Source organism: Salmo salar, chromosome ssa12 (genome assembly GCF_905237065.1).
Source record: "Salmo salar chromosome ssa12, Ssal_v3.1, whole genome shotgun sequence".
In the NCBI taxonomy this organism is placed as follows: domain Eukaryota; kingdom Metazoa; phylum Chordata; class Actinopteri; order Salmoniformes; family Salmonidae; genus Salmo; species Salmo salar.
This window is the reverse complement of record NC_059453.1, coordinates 61,429,858-61,447,660: the sequence shown is the minus strand read 5'-3', so window position 1 is coordinate 61,447,660 and position 17,803 is coordinate 61,429,858. Positions and strand designations below refer to the sequence as shown.

At 41.8% G+C, this 17,803-nt stretch overlaps 1 protein-coding gene across 5 annotated transcripts; it reads left to right on the top strand.

The window, feature by feature from the left end:
- Positions 1–5,373: 5,373 nt before the first annotated feature.
- LOC106565444 (microspherule protein 1) lies at positions 5,374–17,360 on the top strand. Of its 5 annotated transcripts, none has more exons than XM_014132589.2 (15): positions 5,374–5,663; positions 7,625–7,733; positions 7,840–8,014; positions 8,288–8,426; positions 9,048–9,212; positions 9,454–9,563; positions 9,830–9,938; positions 13,262–13,400; positions 14,534–14,609; positions 14,724–14,752; positions 14,937–15,029; positions 15,123–15,205; positions 15,375–15,462; positions 15,806–15,933; positions 16,157–17,360. In XM_014132589.2, the coding sequence occupies exons 2-15, from the start codon at positions 7,724–7,726 to the stop codon at positions 16,241–16,243; spliced, it is 1,431 nt and encodes a 476-aa protein (XP_013988064.2). In that variant the 5' UTR covers positions 5,374–5,663; positions 7,625–7,723; the 3' UTR covers positions 16,244–17,360. The 5 variants fall into 5 exon arrangements, with proteins under 5 accessions (XP_013988064.2, XP_045547562.1, XP_013988066.2 ...); XM_045691606.1 differs by lacking the exon at positions 5,374–5,663 and adding an exon at positions 6,131–6,315; XM_014132591.2 differs by lacking the exon at positions 5,374–5,663 and adding an exon at positions 6,561–6,787.
- The last annotated feature ends 443 nt before the right edge of the window (positions 17,361–17,803 follow it).

The window sequence follows — 17,803 nt, the reverse complement described above, 5'->3', positions numbered from 1 at the left end:
TCGCTGTTCCTGTGAGACATGTCTGTGGGGACATTCATTGTGCTACCTACTGTTCATTAGTGCTAAGTTTGCAGGTCAACAGTTTGCATCACTTAACCGCTCTACCCCCACTTACATTCTACAAAACCCTCATCCTCCTATCTAATCTTTGGCTGCCCTGTGGATGACTGATGAGAGAGAGAGGGTTTTTTACAAAACCCCTGACTGTCCAAAAAGACCCCAATCACACTGGAACAAAGGTTGACTGACAGGAATCAACCCTCTAGGTTAGGAGTTATGTTAACGGGTACATTGCAGTAAGAGGTCTACTCAAGTAATATGTTATTGTGATTGGGTATGCATCTCTTTCTGAGTAAAATACCAAACACACTTTACCTGCAATTAAACTTGCTTCACTCTCCAAAATGTTCTGGTTATGAACAGAACAATGCATTACCAACACAGCTATAAACATATGGTGCATTTCCTAGTATTATACATGAATAGGCCTATAATTAATATTGAAGACTGCCTAAAGGGGTGGTTGTGGTTTTGGTGGATTGAAATGCCAGAGCAAAAACATCTATAGCCAGTGGCTGTTGGTCTATTGGAGGTAATAGTTCAATAATATAAATTCAGTCAGAGCTGAAATGTTTCCAAAATGGTTAATGATTCATAGGCTCTTTTTTTCTCTTATTTTCCCCCTCTGCCTGGCAGAGGCAGCAGCAGAGGCCTTAGGTGTCTGTGCTGGACTTTAACAGGTGACTGTAAGCAGTGTGTCTGTGCCTGTCAGTGGCTATACTGACTCAGAGGTATAGTTTGTATACTGTCTGTTTGGTAAACAGACAGCACATAGCAGGGTGTGTTGAAGGGGATGTGGATATGGGGTACATCAGTGGTATATGATTGTATAGGTGGAAAGTTAATGGCAAAAGTTGAAATTGGTAGCACAAACGATAGATTTTGATGATTGATTTGGCTTTTTCAGAGTTGCCCAATTCATTAGTGTGATTGTCCTTCCTAATTTTAAAAATAAAGTTCTATAAAATAAATAGTCCTTTGTGAATCTGTTGGTAAAATCAAAGATGGTTAAGTATGAAGATAAGTAGAAACTGCTTCGCGATGTCATGGCGTCCTTGGCTAGCTCATGCCTAGAAACACATCTTCAGGTCTAAAGGTCATCTCGCGCCGAACTTCACATGTGCAGGCCATCAAATCAAATCAAAGGTATTTGTCACATACACATGGTTAGCAGGTGTTAATGCAAGTGTAGTGAAATGCTTGTGCTTCTAGTTCCGACCATGCAGTAATATCTAACAAGTAATCGACCAATTCCACAACAACTACCTTGTACACACAAGTGTAAAGGAATGAATACGAATATGTACATAAAGATATATAAATGAGTGATGGCCGAACGGCGTAGGCAAGATGTAATAGATGGTATGGAGTGCAGTATATACATATGAGATGAGTATTGTAGGGTATGAAAACATATAAAGCAGCATTGTTTAAGGTGGCTAGTGATACATTACATCAGGATGGCAAGATGCAGTAGATGGTATAGAGTACAGTATATACATATGAGATGAGTAATGTAGGTTATGAAAACATTATATGAAGTGGCATTGTTTAAAGTGGCTAGTGATACATCTAATTACATCAAGATGGCAAGATGCAGTAGATGGTATGGCGTACAGTATATACATATGAGATGAATAATGTAGCTTATGTAAACATTATCTAATATAAATAATATAAAGTGGCAAGTGATAAATTGATTACATCAATTTTCCCATTATTAAAGTGGCTTGAGTTGAGTCAGTATGTTGGCAGCAGCCACTCAATGTTAGTGATGGCTGTTTAACAGTCTGATGGCCTTGAGATAGAAGCTGTTTTTCAGTCTCTCGGTTCCAGCTTTGATGCACCTGTACTGACCTCGCTTTCTGGATGTTAGCGGGGTGAACAGGCAGTGGCTCGGGTGGTTGCTGTCCTTGATGATCTTTTTGGCCTTCCTGTGATATCGGGTGGTGTAGGTGTCCTGGAGGGCAGGTAGTTTGCACCCGGTGATGCGTTGTGCAGACCTCACTACCCTCTGGAGAGCCTTCCGGTTATGGGCGGAGCAGTTGCCGTACCAGGCGGTGATACAGCCCGACAGGATGCTCTCGATTGTGCATCTGTAAAAGTTTGTGAGTGTTTTTGGTGACAAGCTGAATTTCTTCAGCCTCCTGAGGTTTGAAGAGGCGCTGCTGCGCCTTCTTCACCACGCTGTCTGTGTGGGTGGACAATTTCAGTTTGTCCATGATGTGAACGCCGAGGAACTTAAAACTCTCCACCCTCTCCACTACTGTCCTGTCAATGTAGATAGGGGGCTGCTCCCTCTGCTGTTTCCTGAAGTCCACGATCATCTCTTTTGTTTTGTTGACATTGGTGTCAGGAAAATAACCTCGCACTCACACTCCGAGGGCCCTCACCTCCTCCCTGTAGGCCGTCTCGTCGTTGTTGGTAATCAAGCCTACCACTGTAGTGTCGTCTGCAAACTTGATGATTGAGTTGGATACGTGCATGGCCACACAGTCGTGGGTGAACAGGGAGTACAGAAGAGGGCTGGCACCCTTGTGAGGACCCAGTGTTGAGGATCAGCGGGGTGGAGATGTTGTTACCTACCCTCACCACCTGGGGGCAGCCCGTCAGGAAGTCCAGGACCCAGTTGCACAGGGCGGGGTCGAGACCCAGGGTCTCGAGCTTAATGACGAGTTTGGAGGGTATTATGGTGTTAAATGCTGAGCTGTAATCGATGAACAGCATTCTTACATAGGTATTCCTCTTGTCCAGATGTGTTAGGGCAGTGTGCAGTGTGATGGCGATTGCGTTGTCTGTGGACCTTTTGGGTCGGTAAGCAAATTGGAGTGGGTCTAGGGTGTCAGGTAGGGTGGAGGTGATATGGTCCTTGACTAGTCTCTCAAAGCACTTCATGATGACAGAAGTGAGTGCTACAGGGCGGTAGTCATTTAGCTCAGTTACCTTAGCTTTCTTGGGAACAGGAACAATGGTGGCCCTCTTGAAGCATGTGGGGACAGCAGACTGGGATAAGGATTGATTGAATATGTCTGTAAAAACACCAGCCAGCTGGTCTGCGCATGCTCTGAGGACGCGGCCGGGGATGCCGTCTGGGCCTGCAGCCTTGTGAGGGTTAACACATTTAAATGTTTTACTCACGTTGGCTGCAGTGAAGGAGAGCCCTGGTAGCGGGCCGTGTTAGTGGCACTGTATTGTCCTCAAAGCGAGCAAAAAAACTTGTTTAGTCTGTCTGAGAGCAAGGCATCGTGATCCGCAACGGGGCTGATTTTTCTTTTGTAGTCCGTGATTGACTGTAGACCCTGCCACATACCTCTCGTGTCTGAGCCGTTGAATTGCGACTCCACTTTGTCTCTGTACTGAAGCTTAGCTTGTTTGATTGCCTTGCGGAGGGAATAGCTACACTTTATATTCGGTCATGTTTCCGGTCACTTTGCCCTGATTAAAAGCAGTGGTTCGCGCTTTCAGTTTTGCGCGAATGCTGCCATCAATCCACGGTTTCTGGTTGGGGAATGTTTTAAAGGCATCCCTTTGATGTAAAGTTGTTTTTGATGATAATGTCAACGTATCAGTTTGTCACATTCACGCAGTTGGAGTAATAACATGTTCAGCTACTGAAGACTGGGTCAAATCTTGGTTGTGCCTTTAGATTTAGAGAAAATGAACTAAGGAAGAATTTTTTTATTTCTCTCATTGACTTCTCAAACCCCAAACTGCGGTCTGCCGAGTCTCCTTCGCAAGCATTCCTGGAAGTTTCGCGATGTTGGGCCTCAGTCTAGAAAGTCTGTGGTAAACCATAAAATTATATTTCAATGGGGTAAAACCAGAGATATTAGAAGTATCTCTGGGGAAAAATGGTTCTTTGACTAAACCACCAGTCATCATTAATTGCACATATCCTATGAGTTCACATAGCTACTCGAACCACATAGCATGTATTTTTATGACAGAGAATCACATTGAAATAAAGTGGTTTTGGGGTAAACCACTTATGTAAACAGAGAGGAAGCGGTGAATCGAGAGGTATAACTGGGCCCAAAATCTATTGTCTCCAGCAGGTGGTGTTTTGTCCAGTGTCAAATTTGCTCAACAAAAAATGTGAAGCTTAACATGCTGACCAGGCCACTCGCGTGGGTCTGCGTGCGCCATCGCGCGCATGCTGATTTTGTCCACCCACACCAGACACGATCAGGAAACGCAGGTTGAAATATCAAAACGAACTCTGAACCAACTATATTAAGTTGGGGACAGATCGAAAAGCAATAAACATTTCTGGCAATTTAGCTAGCTAGCTTGCTGTTGCTAGCTAATTTGTCCTGGGATATAAACATTGAGTTGTTATTTTACCTGAAATGCACAAGATCCTCTACTCCGACAAGTAATCCACAGATAAAAGGGTAAACTGAGTTAGTTTCTCGTAATCGCTCCACCTTCAGCTTCTTCTTCTTCGGACTTGATATGGAATGGCAACCAACTTTAAGGTGCATTACCACTACCAACTGGACTGTGGACCTCAGTTAATCTTTCAATCACCCACCTGGGTATATGCTCCTAAAAACCAATGAGGAGATGGGAGAGGTGGGACTTGCAGCGCATCAAGCGTCACAAATAGAACCAAGTTCTACTTTAGCGCCTGGCTATGCAGACGCTCGTTGACACGTACGAGCAGTGTGGGTGCAAAAACAAATGTACACATACATGTTATTTAATCATTGAACTCACACTGTTCACGAGCGTCTGCGAACTTGGTTCTATTTGTGACGCTTGAGACGCTGAAAGTTCCGCCTCTCCCATCTCCTCATTGGTTTTTAGGTGCATATACCCACGTGGGTGATTGAAAGACGAACTGACGTCCACACTCCAGTCCAGTTGGTAGTGCACCTTAAAGTTAATGCCAACCGCCACATCAAGTCCAAAGAAGAAGAACGTTTAATGCTTTTTGACCTGTCACCAAATTAATATAGTTGGTTCAGAGTTTGTTTTGATATTTCAACCTGCGTGTACTGATCGCGTCTGGTGTGGGTGGACAAAATCAACATGCGTGCGATGGCCTTCCCTGTAGCTCAGTTGGTAGAGCATGGTGTTTGCAACACCAGGGTTGTGGGTCGATTCCCACGGGGGGCCAGCACAGAAAAATAATGTATGAAATGAAATGTATGCATTCACTACTGTAAGTCGCTCTGGATAAGGGCGTCTGCTAAATGACTAAAATGTAAATGTAATGGCGTGAGCGGTCTGGTCAGCATGTTAGGTTGTCACGAGTGATATAAGTAGGACACGTGACATCCCGGGCAAACTTTAAGAAAAAACACTGGCTGCGTTTCAAACTCAAAGTAGACAGCCCTCGGACGTAAAGCCTCAGCTCTATGCCCGTGGGGGAATCGCCACGGCCATATTTGTCATCGGTCCAAATGATTAGCCAAGCAAGGGAACTTTGCAACGTAAGCCCCTCAGTCCTCGTTTTTAATGGAGTTTGCAAGTGTACAATTATGTTCACTTCAGGGCCTGAAACGCCCCATAACTCAATTCACGAAGATTGTACATCTGCTAAGAAAAGTCAGCCAAAACGTATAACCTCAATGTCAATATGGAGTCAACATACAAGTGTAAGTAAAAACGAATGTAAATAATTTTGAAATTGTGCTAATGCACAAACACGTCTCATAAAAGTAATGTTTTTGTTTGGTTAACTTTTGGAAATAAAACATTTTCCTTCTTCAGAAGTAGCTAGGCAGGCTAACGTTAGTTAGCTAATTAATTTGCTAGCTATCATACATTAGGCGTTTATTAATAATTATATAGTTAATATAAGTAGACATGTAATCATAATTGACTGTAGCACATATAAAGCAACGACAAGCTACCGGTGGCTGAAAACACAATCATCGTGGGATAAACGAGTGACGAATTTCCAGGCATGGGCGGTCCATTTAAAAATCATTCCTTCCTCCCTCGCCCTGCAAGCGTGTACTCGTCAGACGTCATAATACATCATCAGAAGTGTCGACTTTAATTTGAGGGGATAGGGTGTCTTAAGTGTTTGGAATGCAAGCCACCATAGACAGCCCTCGGCCCTTGAATGACGTTTTACATATTCACATCCGAGTGTACCTTAATGTCCCTTGCCCAAGCGAGGGAGAGTAATGATCGGAGAGGAAACATCCTTGGAGGAAATCTTGAAGTTGCGCTTAAAAACAACCAACCTAAAGCTATTAATGTACCTAGTAACCTAACATATCTAGCTAGCACTCCTGTCAGGTAGCTAGTTTTATAGTTTCGTAATTTATTCTAATACATTTAAGAATTGCAAAAAATATGTTTATGAATCTAGCAACGTTTTTTAGGCTCCTCACTACGAGACTATGCCAATTTGCCGAAATCTGTATATATATATATATATATATATATATATATATATCACGGTCACCAGAGTTTGACTCTTCACTCTCTCCCTCGAGCTAAATTGAGGGGATAACGTTAGTGAATTGGGCCTCCACTTAAGATGGCAATCAATCTGCATCCGGTTTCGACGGTGATTACCCCGAGCGAAAGTGTATAACGTGTTTGGACTGTCATCCATTTTTGAAGACATTTATTTCCATTGTTAGAGCGACCACTTGAGTATCTGGTCAATATAATGGGTAGTCTGATGTAAATGAGCCAGTCCTGTTGGTGGCGACAATGTTACGTTACGAGAACGTTATGAAGAAGACGGCCAACGGCATTTCCTGTGCGTACCGGAAATGTTTCGTTCTGTTATTGTTAGCATGAATGTAACTAGCTAGCTAATTGTGAATATAACAGAAACATATAGCAATTGTGTTGATTTATTCGAAGTTCAACGTACCTGAACAGACTCTAGTTGGCTGATAAACCCAGCCTGAGACGAGGTAGGTAGAGAAATAAGCGAAGAGGCTGCTTCGTTAGATAACCATGATGTGAAATGTTCCTAGCTTTGAAGACCGTTAACGTTACTGCTGTATCGACATCAAACTAGCTAGCAATAGCACAACTTGCCCAAGTATCTGTTCCCAGGAAGCTCCGATTCAAACTCGCATTCACCAGCTCAAGTTTCACTTGAACCAGAATCTGGCCTTACAGGACGGAGACGTTGATATGGCGAATCTCCTTTCAGCCCCAGGAACCAGCCATTCACCAGCTTTTCAAGCTTAATAATGTCAAAATACATTCGTTACTCACTAAATATTGACTTTTGATGAGCAACTATCGTAATTTACTGCCGTCACGGCCGGCATGTACTTCCAAAAAATGTGTAAATAAAAAGTTACATGCAACCGAAAAAATGCCTATTCAGCACCTCCAATGTATTTACCTGTTGTAGACTAACGACCTATACATGGAAGCAGGGTTTGTAATAACCGGGATCCTTGGGACATGTGCGATTTACATTGGTTGCTTCTACGTTTTTATTTAGATCTTTTTTGGATGTACATACCGCCTGTGACGTCAGTAAATGTCGATAGTTGCTAATCGAAACTCCATATTTGTTGAGTACATGCTTCCCATTTACCGCCCATCTCTGACTAATACCTTCCTTTCATCTCAGATTGCCACCTGAGATACGTTGTCTGAGTGACACCTGCCGAATGTAGCAACATTACTTTATTCAACATTTATTCGAACTCTCTGGACTGTGAACAAGATCATGGAAAAAGGTATGCACATCTCTTGGTTGTCTGCCTTTTGTTGCAAGTTGTTGCCATTTATGTTGTCACCATATTCCATAGTGTCTAACATTGAGATTTGTCTCTGTGGGGATAGATATGCAGGCAGGTGCTGCAGCTGCATCTGTGGTTGGGGCACCGATGGGAGCAGCTGGGACACAGAGCCGTTCAGAGGACGAGGAGTCGACTGGGATGAAAGATATCAAAAGAACAGCAACACAGGCATTTGTTGGGGGTGGTGGTGTTGTGCCCAATCGCAGGAGCTCTTCGAGGTTTGAACGTTACTAATTTGTCTATGGAGGCACTTTTTTAGCTTCAATCTTTCCATTAGTTTTAACCTGAAATATGAACATCTAACACCTTGTACAGTTCAGTGATTAAAAATAACTGCCTACACTTCTGACCAGTGGACAGCATTCATTCTGCATCACCTACCCTTTGAATTTGAAGTAGGCCTGCCTGAAAGGAAGCTCAGGGGTTCTCTCTGTTGCAGCTCTGGTTGCTATATGATATCTATATGATATCTAATCCTCTCCTATTCCTAGGTCAATTAAAAGGAAGAAGTTTGATGATGAACTGGTGGAGAGCAGCCTGGCCAAGTCATCCAGCAGGGTTAAGGGCCCACCTGTCATCGAGCCAATCCGCTTCTCTGGGAGCGAACCCTCATCCAATGAGAAGAAGAAGGTATGAAGGAGGAATTGACTCCAAAGAGAGGGTGGTGTTTTTATGGGTAGCTCATATTGAGAAAGGTAGATGGGGAGGTACCGGTAGTTGTTGAATTACTCTTGATTAAATGGCTAGACTATTAGCAGGTTAGCATTTTTCAGAACTGACCATAAAAATCATATACCACATAAACAGCACAATACTCTGCTGGTTGCAGTTTGTCATGAGTCTTGTTCTGGAGGCAGCTCTGCAGAGTGGTCACTACCTAGCACAGCCACAGTCGAAAAATATGATTTTAAACCTTAAACCTAACCATACTGCTATCCCTAATGCCTAACTTTACATTTAGACCAAAAAGCTTATTTTTTCATTTTCATGAATATTTACAATATAGCCAATTTTGACTTTGCAGCTGGACTGTCTAAGGAAAAATCGCTGAGTTCTGCCTCCAGGACAAGACTCATGACAAACTGCAACCTGCAGAGTATTGCGCTGTTTATATGGTCAGTTCTTTATTTGTCTCTAGACTCTAACTAATAAGGGTGTCTGACCGATGATGAAATCCCTACTAAAGTAAATGCTGAAAAAGGCAAAGGAGATGCCTCATTGGTTCCCCATTTCCATGCTTTCCTATGTCAGATGTCCAAGTCCAACACGGCCCTCACGCCGCCCCTCACCATGGTGATCACCCCCCCGCCCATCGCCAAGAGGGTGAAGAAGAGCAAGCAGCCCCTCCAGATCACTAAAGACCTGGGTCGCTGGAAACCCACTGATGACCTGCTGCTCATCAACGCTGTGCTACAGGTAATAGGCCTAAAGACAGTAGAGAGAGGCTATTGATATATAACTGAAGCATCAGTGCTATAAATCATTGGAATTTGGCAGCATAGTATACTATGTAAACATTGACCTTGATGAATGGAAAATATGAATTTTCAATGTGTTTGTGATGTATCCATATAATCTTTCTATGGATGTGTAATACAGCTCATTGATGTGGTAATGCACAACTGCCTGTGTGTGTGTTGTGTGTGTGCGCTGTTAGACGACAGATCTGACCTCTGTTCATCTGGGAGTGAAATTCAGCTGTCGTTTCACCCTGAGGGAGATCCAGGAGCGCTGGTACTCTCTGCTCTACGACCCCGTCATCTCCAAGTGAGAGCTCCACCACAACCCACACACCCCTGGCCATCTCCTACTATCCACTTCCAACTATCCTTTTCCTTCCACTCTCTTTATCTTTCTCGCTCCATGCAGCACATTTGAACACCACTGTCAAATTTGTTCCTCCCCCTTATTAATTAACCTCAAGACTGTTATTGTAATAGACAACCAATTATTGTTGATTTGACTGGTCAAGTAAAGGAAAATAAAATCTCTATAATGTGTAACAATGTTCTACACCTGTCTCTGTGTTATAGATTGGCATGGCAGGCGATGAGGCAGCTTCATCCGGAGGCCATTGCTGCAATCCAGAGCAAAGCTCTCTTCAGTCAGGCTGAGGAGGCTCTGCTGGCCAAGATTGCATCAGTGAGTGAGGCTGGGGGGTTTCTATGGTGTTTAAAATATGAAGTCACATCAGGTGAAGATGACCCAGTTCTTGCTCTCGAAATATGGAGTCAGTCACAAAGCAACGCCCAAATATAGAGTTATTGATGCTCTCTATTGCATCTCAATCTCTTTAATCAGACACACAGTTCAGAGATGGTTGAATAAACATCAAAAACCAGAACCATATACAGTCCACGTGATATCTATTTGGACAGTGAAGCAAACATTTTTAAAGTTGGCTTTATACTCCAGCATTTTGAATTTGATATAGCATTTTTCATATTGGGCGACAGTACAGAATGTCACATTTTATTTCAGGGTATTTTCATACATATGCCATGTTTGAAGAATTCATAAGTATTTGTGCAAATTCACTTCTAGTGTATTAAAGAAGTCAAAAGTTTAGTATTTGGTTCCATATTCCTTGCACACAATGACTACATCACAATGACTATGTTTTGCCCAAGAGGAACTGAATGGTGAATAATGTCATGTCATTTTGGAGTCACTTTTTTATAAGTAAGAATAGATATTTCTGAACACTTATATTACTCCAGTTATCATTCACCATTCAGTTATTATTGGGCAAAACAAACTGCAAATGCATCCAACGAGTCCCAAGCTTGACCTAGTCATTGCGTGCTAGGAGTATGGGACCAAATACTAAATATTTGACTACTTTAAAACACAATAAGTGAATTTGTCCAAATACATATGACTTCTTCAAATGGGGAAGGGATGCATAAAGTGCTTTCATTTCTAAACAGTAAAACAAATACACCCTCAAATAAAAAGTGACTTTCTGTTCTGTCGTCTTGTATGAAATACATGATTTCATATCCACAATGCTGGAGTATACAGTGAGTTCCAAAAGTATTGGGACAGTGATACATTTTCTGTTTTGGCTCTATACTCCAGCACTTTGAATTTGAAATGATACAATGACTATAGGGTTAAAGTGCAGACTGTCAGCTTTAATTTGAGGGTATTTTCATCCATATCGGGTGAACTTTATTTACCGTAATTTCCGGACTATTGAGCGCACCTGAATATAAGCCCCACCCACTGAATTAAATTTTTTTTTTATTTTGAACATAAATAAGCCGCACATGTCTATAAGCTGCAGGTGCCTACCGGTACATTGAAACAAATTAACTTTACACAGGCTTTAACGAACACGGCTTGTAACAAAAATAAATAGGCTTTAATGAAACACGGCTTGTAAGAAAAATAAATAGGCTTTAACGAAACACGGCTTGTAACAAAAATAAAACATTTGCAGTAAACAGTAGCCTACCAAGAAAGTCATTGGTCACTATCTGCCTCCTCCTGTGCACTGAAACCACTGAACTCATCTCCTTCTGTGTCGGAGTTGAATAGCCTCAGAATTGCTTCATCCGATATTGGATCGTTTTCATTGTCGCTCTCGTCACTTTCATCCGGAGGCAAATCCCCCGCTGAGCCCTCTTCAACACGCAGCAGTCCAGCCTTTCGAAACCCGTTGATGATAGTGGATTTTTTTACAATACTCCACGCTGTCAGGACCCACAAATTTGAAAGCGGGAAAAATCCATATATTAGCTGCGTCATTGTTTAAGCCACGAGGTTCAAAGCGTGGGAAAAAAGTTGCGGCTTATAGTCCGGAGTTTACGGTACATACTATTTTAAGGGACTAAAAGTATTGGGACAAATTTACTTATGTGCATTTTTTTTTCACCTTTATTTAACCAGGTAGGCTAGTTGAGAACAAGTTCTCATTTACAACTGCGACCTGGCCTAGATGAAGCAAAGCAGTTCGACACATACAACAACACAGTGTTACACATGGAATAAACAAACATACAGTCAATAATACAGTAGGGGAATATACATATATACATGCATATATACATATATACATGCATGCATGCATACATACATACAGTGTGTGCAAATGAGGTAAGATAAGGGAGGTAAGGCAATAAAATAGGCCATAGTGGCGAGGTAATTACGATATAGCAATTAAACACTGGAGTGATAGATGTGCAGAAGATGAATGTGCAAGTAGAGATACTGGGGTGCAAAGGAGCAAAATAAATAAATACAGTATGGGGATGAGGTAGTTATATGGGCTATTTACAGATGGGCTATGTACAGGTGCAGTGATCTGTGAGCTGTTCTGACAGCTGGTGCTTGAAGTTAGTGAGCTTCAGCGATTTTTGCAGTTTGTTCCAGTCATTGGCAGCAGAGAACTGGAAGGAAAGGTGGCCAAAGGAGGAATTGGCTTTGGGGGTGACCAGTGAAATATACCTGCTGGAGGGCATGCTGCAGGTGGGTGCATTAAAGTAGTCAAAAGTTTAGTATTTGGTCCCATATTCCTAGCACGTAAGTCCTGAATGAATCGTGAATAATAATGAGTCAGAAAGTTACAGATGCACAAATATCATACCCCCAAGACATGCTAACCTCTCACCAATACAATAACAGGTGAGGTTGGCATTTTTGGGGGAAGTTTGGTATTTGTGCGTATAACTTTTTCACTCATCATCCACGATTTCATTCAGGACTATCCATAGTCATTTTAGCATCCACATTTAATGTAGAAGTGTTTAGAAACATATTATATTCTACTTTACAATAAAAGTTACTCAAATGACAATACATTATTTACCATTAATTTCTATTGGGCACAAAATAATCTGAAACACAACCAAAACAAACAGGAAATATCAAACAAGTTTGTAGAATCACAAGCTTGACATAATCATTGCGTGCTAGGAATTTGGGACCAAATACTAAACTTTTGACTACTTTAATACACATAAGTGAATTTGTCCCAATACTTTTAGTCCCCTAAAATGGGGGGGACTATGTACAAAAAGTGCTGTAATTTCTAAACGGTTCACCCGATATGGATGAAAATACCCTCATTAAAGCTGACAGGCTGCACTTTAACCTCATAGTCAACATATCATTTCAAATCCAAAATGCTGGTGTACAGAGGCAAAACAACAAAAAATGTGTAACTGTCCCAATACTATGGGAGCTCACTGTAGAACCTCATTTCAAATGTTAGCTTCATTGTCCAAATACAGATGGTGTGGACTGACTGTATATAGAGTGATTTATAAACATTTGTGTATATATGGTTCTGCCATAAAATAAGTGTAGTGATGCTGGAAAAAGCAATGACCTGCCCATTGGTGAAATATTTTACTTGCTGCATATGTTTACATGTGTGGGATTGATGGCACTATATGCGTGTCAGCTTGAAGAAGTGAGTGTGGGTTTGTTTAAATATGTTTATGTTTTCTGATGAACAGAGCAGTCAGCCCAAGCTGGAGGTGTTCCAGGAGCTGCTGAGTAAGCACCCCAGTGTGTTCTACCCTTCCCGCACACCCAAGAGCCTGTTGGTGCACTGGCAGCTGCTCAAACAGTACTACCTGCTGGAGGACCAGAGTGGTGAGAGAAACTCAAATGGGCTTATTGGTTCGTTACATATGCTTTGTCCCAAATGCCACCCTATTCCCATAGCCTCTGGTCAAAAGTAGTGCACTAATACGGAATAGGGTACCATTTGGGAAGCTGCTACCCCGTTAGTCCATTACTTGATATCCATGGAGTGAATTATTTCTAAAAGTTGAACTACCTCCTGATTCCTGCTTACAAGCAACAACTAAAGCAGGAAGCACCAGTGACTCGGTCAATAAGAAAGTGGTCAGGTGAAGCAGATGCTAAGCTACAGGACTGTTTTGCTAGCACAGACTGGAATATGTTCCGGGCGATTGTATGATCACGCTTTCCTTAGCCAATGTGAGTAAGAACTTTAACCTCTCTGGGGTATGTGGGACACTAGCGTCCCACCTGCGGGACACACTATTCAACAGCCAGTGAAATAGCAGGGCGCAAATTCAAATCAACAAAACTCTCATAATTCAAATTTCTCAAACATACAACTATTATACCCCATTTTAAAGATGCACTTCTCGTTAATCCAACCACATTGTCCGATTTCAAAAATGCTTTACGGCGAAAGCACAACATTAGATTATGTTAGGACAGCACCTTAACAAGAAAAACCACACAGCCATTTTCCAAGCAAGGAGAGTACCGGAGCACCCAGTCTCGGTCCAAAGGGCTTCTTAACAGATTCTACACCCAAGCCATAAGACTCCTGAACAGCTAATCAAGGACTACCCTGACTCCTCTTTTACACTGTTGCTACTCTCTGTTTATAATCTGTGCATAGTCACTTTAACTCTGCCTACATGTACATATTACTTCAGTTACCTCGACTAACCGGTGCCCCTGCACATTGACTCTGTACCAGAACCCCCTGTATGTAGCTTTGCTTGTTCTTTTACGGCTGCTCTTTAATTATTTGTTTATTTTCTTCTTCTTTTTTACTTAACCAACCTTTTAAGTTAAGGGCTTGTAAGTAAGCATTTCACTGTAAGGTTGTAACCTGTTGTATTCGGCGCATGTGACAAATTTGATTTGTTCCACTGTTGCAAACTAAAACTAAGTGAGTAGACAGTGCCCATCAGTCCCCCTATATATAATGCCTTATTGTATGGTTTGATTGTCTTTTGCAGTCCAACCTTTCCCTAAAGGTGACCAAGTCCTCAACTTCTCTGATGCTGAACAGCTGGTGGATGATGCTAAGCTAAAGTAAGAGAACCGGTCAACATTCTGACCACAATTCATTTCCAGTTTCCCTGAATTCAAATTTAGAGCTCCTCCTCTCCCCGTCATTCTAATCAGTTTCTCTGTCTCGTTACCCAGGGAGAGCAGAGATGAGGTGCTGGAGCATGGTGAGTTACTCAAACAGACTCCTTTTTATGTGTCAGTAATGTGCAAGGTTCTATCTAAGAAGGTGCTTCATTGATCAAATTCAAAGCACCTTAATGCATGTTGATTGGCTTAAAGTCTGTCATCTCTTCTCCTCTTCCCCATTCTCTCTCCTGCTGCCCTTCCTCATTCTGTCCCCACTTTCAGAGCTGATGATATCTGACCGCCATCAGAAGAAGGAGATAAGACAGCTGGAGCAGGAGCTACCACGCTGGCAGGTCCTGGTGGACAGCATCACAGGTGAGAGTGTGTGTGTGTGTGTGTGTGTGTGTGAGAGAGTGTGTGTGTGTAAGAAGCCAGTCTTGCAGGGGGTTTATGTTGTTGTGTTCTCAGGTATGAACTCTCCAGACTTTGACAACCAGACGCTGGCAGCTCTGAGAGGCCGGATGGTTCGCTACCTTATGAGGTCACGAGAGGTGAGCAGCTCATTTCAGATTGAATTAACTGAATTTACAGTACAGTACCAAATTGTATTAGGACCATAGTAAGATGACTGTGGAGCAGGTTCATTATATGGAAATGTATTCTTATGAAAATGTTTTATATATATATATATATTTATGAAGCTAATCTGACTTCCTCTAGATCACCCTGGGCAGAGCCACCAAGGACAAGCAAATAGATGTGGATCTGTCTCTGGAAGGACCTGCCTGGAAGATCTCCAGGAAACAAGGTGACTCCCTTATCAGCACCATGACATGGACCTCATTTAACATTGGCTGTGACTGAAATGGCACCCTATGGTAGTGAACTAAATAGGTAATAGGATGCCATTTTGGATGCAGCCCATATCTGCATTACCCGGGTCTGATGCTGAAGAACCTGTATTATCTGGGCTCTAGAGGACAGTGCTTGCCCTGTCCTCAATTAACCATAGTGAAATTAGACCCTGTTGAAATGACTGTTTTCTGATAAACGTATATCATATAGTAATATTATGGCAAAATATCAGGACTTGATCTAGTTTTTCATTGTGTGTTTGTAACTGTTTATAAATGTCTATGTCTAATGTACAGGGATCATTAAACTGAAGAACAACGGGGACTTCTTCATAGCCAACGAGGGCCGCAGGCCCATCTACATAGACGGCAGACCAGTCCTGTCGGGCAACAAGTGGAAACTCAACAACAACTCTGTAGTGGAGGTTTGTGGAAGGTTCTGGAAGACTTAAATGGCAGGATGTATTATACGGTAGCTGGTGCAAGAAGAGTGAGATGAAGAAATGTTTTAAAGGGGCTTATAAACAAGACTACATAGTTGAGATTGAGTTCTGTCTGCCTGTCATGCTTTTTACTTCATAATACCTGATCTATAACAACCACCTCTACTAATACATGAATGTCACAACAAGTCATTTGTCTCTCCAGATTGCAGGTCTTCGTTTTGTGTTTCTGATTAACCAGGAGCTGATCTCACTCATCAAGGCAGAAGCAGCTAAGATGAATCAGCAGTGAGAGAGAGGCCAAGATAGCTGCTTTTAGCAACACTGGTGTATTGGCACACAAGCATTGCTAGGAATTGGGTTGCAAAAACTGAACAGTCCGCAGGCCAGAAGTTAATAAAATTATATTTCAACTTACTCTGCCGGTGATCTTGGCCGTTGGTCCTTATAGCGGGGGGAATTTGAGATAAAATATCCAAATTATGTGGAAAGTCTGTTAAATAATAACTTTAGGTAATTTGTCTCAAGTTCCCCCAGTTATAAAGACCAACCGTCCAGACCACCGGCAAGAGTTAGCGGAAATTGAATTTTATTTAACTTCTTGCTCTGTTGCGGAAAGACTGATACATGTTTGATAGTGTCTTGACGCTGCATTGTTTGTCCTTCATGTTCTAATACTTCAATGTTACCCCTTCCTTGTGTTTTTTGTAATAAAAATAAATAAAATTCTTGCTCCTCCAGCCTGTTCTGTTTTTTAGCAACCCAATTCCCAGTAATGCTAGTGTGTCAGTGTACCAGCGTTGCTAAAAGCAGTTAAGGGTAAGACACATGCCTGTGTCCACTGCTTAGCCAGCTCCTTCATACAGAGCAACGTATGGTGGCCAATGGACACCACCAGGAGCCTAGTAGACGAGGACCACATGAAGGACCACAGACTTGAAGGAGAGTAACCCGGAACCCCTTTAGTCATGGTTATTCAGTGGAGTAAAAGCACGACACCCACACTCTGAGAATGGTTGTGGTCTTTGGCTACATCACATACCTTTCCGCTGCTGGACATTTTAGGGTGAATCTCATCTCAAAGAACCTAAATGATACTTTCCTTGTAACTACAGGACCGTAACACCAGTTTAGTCTTGTTTTAAAGTTTAAATTGGGATTCATATCAGGAGGTTCCACAGTGCCTTTTAAGACAATGGATTTGTTTTAAAACTGTGTTTCCTTTTAGTTCATACAGATAGGTTTAGGTTGAATTGGTACATGCAAAGATACATTTAGGACCAGGATAGGGAATCAGTCGTAAAAAGTGATATTGTGTATGTGTATGTATTAGTGCTACTTAAGCCAAAGCCATGTGACAGTTTGTTTGATTTTTGTATGAAAGCTTGAATTAAAATGTCATTAGTTGAGCCATTTCTTGAGTGTCATAATAATTGCATGTAAATGTAGTTTATTTTTCTACCACAAGGTAGAGCTGTTGGATAAGTAATGTTTTTATTTTATTTGCATCTCTTCATTCTTAATACTGTAGCACTCAATTGATGTTATTCATATCTGAAAGTTATCAGCAGTCAATGAAAAAATAACTATTCTACTCCATAATTTGGCCTATAATAAGTGTTGACTTGTGGCATCAACAAAATTTCAGTCCCACTAGCTGGTGTAGTGCTTGTCGGACTACAGTACATCACAGCAGCGCTATTTTCTTGCAACGTGACAAAGTTGGTTATTAATTGCCAGTATCAGAGACACCAAAGTTTCGGTTTAATATGCTGCAAAATCAAAGATCAGATATGCAGATTTTCTGGAAGTGTGAAATATGGTCTATTGAAGATACTAATCTGTTAAAATG

Bases quoted from the DNA above. Each gene is read 5' to 3' on its own strand.
- LOC106565444 (XM_014132589.2), top strand. The intron at 15,206-15,374 runs GTGAGCAGCTCA...GACTTCCTCTAG, and splicing joins ACCTTATGAGGTCACGAGAG to ATCACCCTGGGCAGAGCCAC. The intron at 15,934-16,156 runs GTTTGTGGAAGG...TTGTCTCTCCAG, and splicing joins ACAACAACTCTGTAGTGGAG to ATTGCAGGTCTTCGTTTTGT.